Here is an 8,761-nt window from a genome sequence, read left to right as displayed (position 1 = left end):
TTGGAAAACCACCCTGCACGACGCAGACGTTTTTAGCGCCAAAACTTGTGCGAAATTTTCCTCAAATGAAAAACAAGCATTTTCCGCAGCTAGGTGGCGACGCTGTTTTCGGTGGTGGTGGAAAGTGAAAACCAGCCAACCAAACCACCCCAACACCCACCCACCCTTAAACAAAAAAAGGAAATCTTGCAGCTTCGCTGCCGGCGTCATGGTTTGACCAAATGCTGCCGAGCCTCGCTGCGCTTTGCGGCTCGACCGACAACATCGAACAACTCACAACGACCCATCCACCCACCAACAACAACTACAACGACATCAATAATACGTATGTGTTGCCTCTGCCGGTCGCGTGCTTATGTGTGTGCAGGCGTGTGTGTGTGTGTGCGTGTTTTGAATTTCATTTTCAGTTTGTTGTTCGTCGCTGGGCGTTCGGCCGTCGTGTGTACCGTTCGTTTCATTTAGTTGGAATTTCGCTTTTGATCTGGTTGGTTGTGTTTTCTCGCAGCGCTCTCCGTTCGCCGTACTTGAAGAAAATTGGAAGTGGGCAAAGCGAAACAATGCAAAAGCAGCGAAGAACATAAGAAAAAAACGGCATCGAATACGTTTTATATACATATAATAAATATTTTCCTACTCAATAAATAAATATCAAAAAAATGTAACGCATAAAAGGCAGAGTGTAGTGTGAAGAAAAAAAACACAAACCGGCGCCGCCAAATAAACAATTTTTGTGCGTGTGTGCAGAAAAAAAAAAAACAAAACAAAACATGTAATAAAAATAATCAAAAGAAGACTTGATACAATTTTTTTGATACTAGAAACACGCGTTGTAAACACAGCTCAGGTATAAATTTAGCAATAAAATAACAATAAAAAATAGACTGCAATTTTGTGTACACATTTTATACAGTTAACATAAAGAAAAAGTAAAAAACAAACAAAAAAAAAAACATGCTGAGGCAGCTGCTTAGCGAGGCTTAAATAAAATACAAATAAAAAGCAATAGCCAAAAAGAAATTTGTTAAACACGTGCGAATTTATGGCGCCGCGTCGCAGCAGCAGCAGTAGCGGGAACGGCAACTCTCAACAGCAACAACTGCAACATCAACAGCAGCAACAGCAACTGCAGCAGGAGCCGCCGCAACTCTACAACTTTTCCACAACAAACTCCGCAAACATGGCGCCCATGCAGCAGACGCTCAGCGTCGGCGTTCAGCTGACGCGCTGCTGCTATCCTAACGGTGAATGCGCCAAACTAGACGCCCTGATCGCGCTCGACGAACAGGGTCTGGCCGATTGCGTGCGCGTCCTGTGCAACAACGAGAACTGCAACGTGGGCCAGTATATGCATCGCGATTGCTTCGATCGGTGGGAGGCGGGCGTGCTGCAGCAGCTGAAGAGCAGCGCCAGGGCGCGCAGCTGGTCGGAGCGGCAGCGCGTGCAGCAGCTGTGGACGAAAAAGGGCTACGACTTGGTCTACAAGAACTGCAGCTGCAAGTGCGGACGCGGACAGTTGCGCAAGGATCTCGAGTGGCCGTCGACGGGCGTTTGCTTTCAGCGGCCGCTCATCAGCAGCGGCAGCGTCAGCAGCTGCGAAGACGATGACAAAAAGAAGGCCAAGAAGAAGCGCAATCGCAACGGCAACGGAAACGGAAACAACACCAACAACAGCAGCAGCAACAACGGCAACAATCAGAAACAGGCTGTTGTTGCACTCGCGCCGCTTAACACAAACTCGGCGAATTTAACGCCCAATCCCAATGTGGGCGTCATTGGCTCTGGCTTGCCACACAACAACAACAACAACAATAGCGGCAGCAACAACAACAACCATGCAACTGGCCTGCAGGCCAGCGTGGTGGCCACCCTCAGCAACATACTCATAAGCAACAACAACAACAACAATAGCAACAGCAACGTGTTGGGCCTGGATTTGCGGGCTCGCGCTGGAAGCCTTTCTTCCAGCGGCTCCAGTTCGCCCTCGGCCTCGCAGTCCAGCGCGGACAGCTCGCTGTCGCCCGTGCAGCAGCAGCAACAGTTGCACTTGCAGCAACAACAATTGCAGCTGCTGCAGCAGCACAATGGACTCGGCCTGGCCAACTGCCTGCTGCAGCCGCCCAACTCGCAGCCCCCGCAGCTGCCCGCTTTGGCCAACATCAGCAATTTTAAGCCGCTCGCCAGCTACGATCAGCAGCAACTCGTGCAGCAGCAGAAGAACAAAGAAGTCGAAATCTATTCGGAGCGTGTGCGGTAAGTTAATATCACTTCCACACACCCCTCTAACCCTTTAAATTCAGCCCCAACAACAACCCCCTGCTAGTGTCAAGATATAAATTGAACAAATTTTCCCAACATGTGGGCGCAATGTCAATAATTCAAATTAAAAAAAAATTTGAACTTTCGCGTGAACACTATACAACAAAAATAGGCAAAAATACGTTTGACATGCAATTTGGAAAAATCAGAAATTTTATTTTCAAATTAAACAAAATTTAAAATAAAAAATTTTAATTTATTGCAATAATAATAATTTACAATTGGATTTAAAAAATTTGTGAAAAGAAAAGGTTCATTATTATTTACAATTTTTTTTTGCTAAAAAGTACAGTGAACTTTTAAATAAATAATATTAAAATTTAAATTGAATATTGAATATACAAAAATATACACATAAGCAGGATTTTTACTTTGAAATGGTATTCGTTTCAATTTAAAAATATTGCCAAAAAAAAATATATATTTTAGTGTTCATTATTTTGGATAAGGTATTCTTATTTTTAAAAAAATTGTGTATTTTGTTGGGTTTTGTTTTTTCATATTAATGAGGTCCGTAAAGATCGTGAATAGGTATTATTTAGTTAAATTATTATATTCGATATATTGAAATTTGTTTTATGATTTATTTATTTCTTTTTGTGCACTTTTGAATATTAAACATCAAAAAACTCCATTAATCCGCAAATAGGCAATTTTTATTTTAAATATGGTATTCGCTATATTGAAAACGCGTAAAATTTGTATCCAAAAGTGCACAAATAAAAAAATATTACCAGTTCTGCGAGAATTTTGTAATTTTTGTGTTCATTTCGCCAATTGAAATTTGTATTATTTCGGAACCAATGTAGAAACCCAAGATATTAAAATTGCACAAAAAAAACAATTCTGAGAGGTAACAGTTCAATGTTTAAATAAAATTTTACGCATATTTTCTTTTACTTTCAAATAAGTATTAACCAATCACCAATATTCCCAATTACCAAAAAAAAAAATCTAAAACAGGCGACAGTTAAATAGTTGTTAATAAAATTTGACCCTTGGTTTCTTATTTGTTTTCAATTTTGTGTTTACCCGTGTTTAAAAGCAATTGTTTGTTGTGGACTACGCCACAGCGCAGGGGCTTATATAACCTTGATAATTCCGACAGCGATTCTCACTTGCCAAACAGCTGCAAAAAAAAATTAAGAAGGAAATTTATTCAATATTTGTTAATATTCATATGCATGGCTTTGTATAACATATTTAAATGTGAAGATATTTAAAAAGTATTTTCAAAATAAATCACAATGTTTTTTGGTAAATATTTTCAAGGAAGTTCACTTGCAATTATGCAAATGAACCAGACTTAACGACTGCACGCTCTCTCTCGCTCTCTTTTGCTTTCGATTGCTCTCTATGTGGCGCCCTCTCTTTCTCGCGCACTGATCGCTGCTTTGCAGTATTCTGTTCGCGAATTTCAATTTGTGCTTTGCCATTCTGCTTGTTATTTCCTTTTTGGTCGCACATTTATTATTTATTTATATACCCATGTATGTACATATGCGTCAGTGTGTGTGTGTGTGTGTGTACGTGTGTGTTTGGGCTTGTATTTGCATTACGAGTTTCACTTTTATCGAACTGAGTTTATTATTTTTGCTTTCCTTTGCCGCTGCTTTATCTGTTTGTGTGTGTTTTTATCCACTACTTTGGGTCAAGGTTTGCCATTTGCCTGCTCCTTGTCATTCGTTCTTCCCCAACCCAACAGCTCGCCAGTGTTGCCACTGCGGGCGCAGATTGAAGATTTGCCCTGACACATGTGAGACGCACTCGGCTGACGCATGGCATAAAAATCATGAGAAATTAATCAAAAAATTATTGAAATGAATAAACAACACAAATTTATATATAGAACTATGTAAATGCTTATATACATATGTACATTTATACTTTTATTTTCGTTATGCCCAATTTTAATATTTCCGTTTCTCAAAGCGAATTCGTCGTCGGGCGCAATAAAATTTATTCCAGCGCTCGATAAAAATACAAAATACTGTATACATATATATATGCATATGTGTGTGTGTGAGCTCGTCAAAGAGCAAAACAAGCAGCAAACGTTGAACAACAACAGTTTGAAGAAGAAGCAGCAGAAGCATGGCACAAATAGAAGCAGAATAAAAAAACCAAAAAAAAAATAAGAATTAGATCGTGTTTGTATTTTTGGTTGTGGCCCTCTTTTTGCTTTTATTTCTTGTTGATTTCCAGCTCTTCCCTCATTTAGCACACAAACACATGCATATATATATATACCTACATACATGCATACATAAGTACTTACGGGCATGTGTGTTGTTCGTGGAGTGTCGTGTTTTTACTTGGTTTTTTCTTTCACAGCAAGATCCCTGAGCCTGTGCAGCATTTTTAGCTTGAGATTACCCTTTCCCCGTCTCTCTGCATTTGTTGCTCTTTCAAGTAGGTTCGCCACAGCCCTCAGCAAAATATGAAAAACATCTAATTCCCTCTTTAGCTTCTCTTCTTCGCATTTTGTGTTGTTGTTGTTGTTTTTGCTGTGATTGTCTTTTGTCCAGTTTTCAAGGCCGTGTTATTTGTTTTCATTTTTTTGCACTCACATTTGTTGTTGTTGTCGCAGTTTTCGCATATTCTTTGCGCTGTTCTCTGATTTAATTTTGATCTGTTTTCGCTTCAAGCGCTCAACTGCTGCGCCTATGCCGCATTCTCTCTCTCTCTCTCACGCTCTCTCTCTCTCACGCTCTCTCACTCACTCTCTCTCTCTCTCTGTCTCTGTAGCCGCATTGCTATTACTTGTGGATTGCATTCGCTGCTTATCAAAAAAAAAAAAAAAAAACCGGCTGATTTGTTATTTTTGCGTGCGCGCTTTTTAATTCATAAAAGCAGCTTTTTTTATCGTTTCTTTATTTTTTTTGTATTTTTGTCTTGCTAAATTTATTTTGGTTGCTATTTTTAGCGCCACACGCGGCAGCTCGTGTTTTTTTTTTGCTTTCTTATTTTGATAAACAAACCATTTCTGGCATTTTTCTTACTTTTAAGTTGCGCGCTTGCTGCCAGCTCTTTAATATATATTAAATTCGCCCTCCCTCCCATTGCTCTTATTGTCGAGCGCGCCTAAGCTCTGCAGACGCACATACACAAACGCACACTCCCTATCTCACTCCCACTTCTATATATAAATATAGATATGTGTGTGTGTAACGTGTTTGCCGGCATTTTCTTTTATGTATTCGTCGTATTCAATGTCAAGGTTAAGACTCATTTTATGTATTCATTTTGTTTGGGCGTTTGTTTTTATGATTTTTATTTTCTGCTGCTCTTTCGTCTGCCTAAAGCGAAACTTTTTTATTTTGCAGAAAGCTCTTCCTGTTTGGAGCAGCAACAACAACAACAACAACAGAAACCGACAAACAACAGCCTAAAGACTTCTCTCGCTGCTTTGTCTGCAAATGATTTATGCCCCCCACTGTTGTGATTAGTCATGGTCTGTGTGCTACAGCACCCTTCTCTCTGCCACCTCTACCACCCCCCACTCTATTCAAATGCCGTCTCCTCGTCTCTTCACACCCACGTGTTGCGAGTCCGTCGGTCGTGTGCTCTTAAAATCTATTGCCCCTTTCGCTATTCTTTGCGTAGGTGCTGCCCCATTCCCCTCGCTGCCATCCTGCGTGCTTTCAAATAGTTTTTCGAAATTTGTTAAAGAATTTGTAGGCGGAGGGGGGGGGGGGGGCAGCAGAATAGGTAACGCTCAATTGCAAACAAATTGCGCAGGGCACAACGCAAATACTTGCTCGAGAATAGATGCATTAGCCGCAAAAACAACAACTAAGATAGTAAAAAAAAAAAAAATTAAAACAACAAAAACAAAAACGAATATGAAAAACAATTACCGAGTGTCTACGAATTTGTTTTTATCGACGCCATCAGCCGCAAATCTTTGCAACGCCCTCGCGCGGAAGTGCGACGCGTTTGGTGTGAAAAATTATACTTAACTAGCTTGCAGAATGCTGACGGGTAGTCTCGACTATGGCACATATCACGTACTCTCTGTAATGGCTAATCGAAAAGGTGTTCAAACTTCTTTGACGACTCGCTAGCTCATGACTTGAGCGATTACAAGTTAAATTACAGTTAATCGATAATGTTATCGATACTCTCGCTCATCATATCAATATTATTGTCGTTCCGATATCCATTGATCGATAATTTTATCGATATTCTTTTGAACCAAGGACCGATAACGTTATCGATAGTATGTGGTATATCTCATGAGAGAAAATCTTTAACCAATCGCTAGCTTATAACTTAAAAGAATACAAGATATTCCAACTATAATCGATAATGTTATCGATAGTCTCGCTGAACCATATTCGTAACGATAATGTTATCGTTATTAGTTATTAGCAAACTTTTTTGATCTAAATGCGATTTTGTATTCTTTTTACATTTGTTATTCCTAGTGTGTTACGTTCTATGTATGTAGTCAGTATACCCTCTCGAAAATATATATTTGTGGTGTAATGAAAATTAACAAATTTTGCACGACTTTTGTTGTGGTTGTTGATTATAGAACCGCACCAGGCAGTCGTATTGGAGCACTCGCACAATCCGTCTAAACTATATCGTGTACCAAGTTGAACAAGTTAAAAACAATACATATATATATATATATATACATATACAGTGAAAACTCTCTTGGGTGGACAGTTATTCTGATTGTGGGGTAAGAGGAGTGTTTGCCCAATAGAGGGGGAATTGGTTTGGCGTGAATTTAGAATGGTTAGACTGAGAACGTCCGCCCAAGAGGGGTGTCCGCTAATAGGAGTGTCCGTTTAAAGAGTTCCCACTGTATAAGTATATACTGCGTGAATATGTATCTACTTATGTGTATAGAGTTGAGTGTAGTAAAAATTATGAAATAGTATTATTGCGCGTCGCGTCATTCGCATCGCCGCCAGATGTCATTTGAAATTGTTTTTTTTTTGTTTCTTTGGCTTGGACACGACTACGGGAAAGCGGGACGGGACAGCGGTGTTAGCTAGTTATTCGTATAACACTAATTGAGCACGTTCCAAAACTGTCGTCTAGACTTCAAGCATAAAATCTGCAATGTAAAATTTTTATTATGGCGGAAGCAAATTGCCATTACATCAATTGTTGTTGTTTTGTTTGTGTGTGGAGAGAATCGGAATAGGTTCCCTCGATACTTAAATATATATATATTTATCGATATTTTGTGTAAGGTTAGGTTTGTTTGTTTTATTTTCTTCGGCGAATACACATATCAAATAACCCTCTTGTGTAGGGGCCGCAGCGAAGCATGAAATGAAATGTGCTAGGGGCGGTCAGAGGTCATAGGGCATTTAGAGCTAAATTGAGGAAACATTAAAAAAACACGTTGACACTTGGCAGTAAACAATTAGAAATTATAGTCAGGCATTTCGTGGGGGAAAAACGTTTTCAATCAAGTAAATTTTTCTGAACTTTTATTTTCAATTACGTAATTATGGCTCAGGGTATAAGAGAAGTACAACAGGGAAGGAAGAGAAAGAGATATGTATTGCTTCAATTCTTCGAGTAAAAGATATTTTATTGAGAGCTCTAAAATGTTATTAATTAAGCAAAACTACCAAGCATCACATATATTGAAAGCATGAGAAAAATCCCGTAAGGCAACTTAAATAAAATAAATACCTCCTAAGTCACATAAACCATTTGCAAATTAAAGCACATACATGATAAAAGAGCTCCTCGGGCTAGCAAAAAAAATTAAAAAGAAAAATACAAAGCTGGGGGGCACCCTTTATTTAAAAGCAAATAAAGTATGCATTGCTGAGCCAACACACCCAGCCCCAACATTTTACTACCCACACTTGACCGCAAGTGCTATTAATGAAATCTTTGCCAAAAAACGCATGCATACCTTACACACACTCACACACACATACACACACATACACACACACATACACACACATACACACACACATAATACACAGAAAGAAGACAAGCACAACATTTGCTAAGAACCCAGTGGGAATAAACTGCTAAAAGGAAGTAGTTCTTGTTATGTATACAAAAGTGCTGAGTAGGTTAGCAGAAATTACAATACCAGCGAAATACAGACTAAAAGAATGCTTGATATAAATATATGTACTGTACTATTGTACTTAACTATACTATATGTGTAAAGGTTAAATACCCACGAAAAATATCTGCCTTAAAACGAAGTGCATTGTACTGGAGTACTATACATTTTTAAGACTCGTGAAGTTCAGCTTGAAAAATGCTAAAAGTCTAAGTAACTTTACATATGTATGTATTATATGTGATTTTTTCTCTAAAAAGTTAGTGGGAACCTAGTGCTAAGAAGCAGTAGTTTTTGTTATATATATATTTCTATACTGTACCCTTTTCCAATATAGTATTATATGCCTGTCATTCCAAGTGCCTAAAAACGAAGTATTTTTTGCTG

The 8,761-nt window shown here is 38.9% G+C and overlaps 1 protein-coding gene across 1 annotated transcript in view; it reads left to right on the top strand.

Moving 5' to 3' along the window:
• The first annotated feature begins 462 nt into the window (after nt 1-462).
• Nucleotides 463-8,761, top strand: part of heca (headcase) — a 107,801-nt gene continuing 99,502 nt past the window's right edge. Inside the window, 1 exon segment of the mRNA XM_064696559.1 lies at nt 463-2,250. Within this exon segment, the coding sequence (XP_064552629.1) occupies nt 1,040-2,250 (1,211 nt within the window). The 5' untranslated portion in view covers nt 463-1,039.

The sequence above is a fragment of the Drosophila montana genome, unplaced genomic scaffold, assembly GCF_035044405.1.
Source record: "Drosophila montana isolate Dmon_TW-CO22-7 unplaced genomic scaffold, ASM3504440v1 contig_3848_1, whole genome shotgun sequence".
NCBI classification, from domain to species: domain Eukaryota; kingdom Metazoa; phylum Arthropoda; class Insecta; order Diptera; family Drosophilidae; genus Drosophila; species Drosophila montana.
The sequence above is the reverse complement of the archived record's forward strand: the minus strand, read 5'-3'. Positions and strand labels throughout refer to the sequence as shown.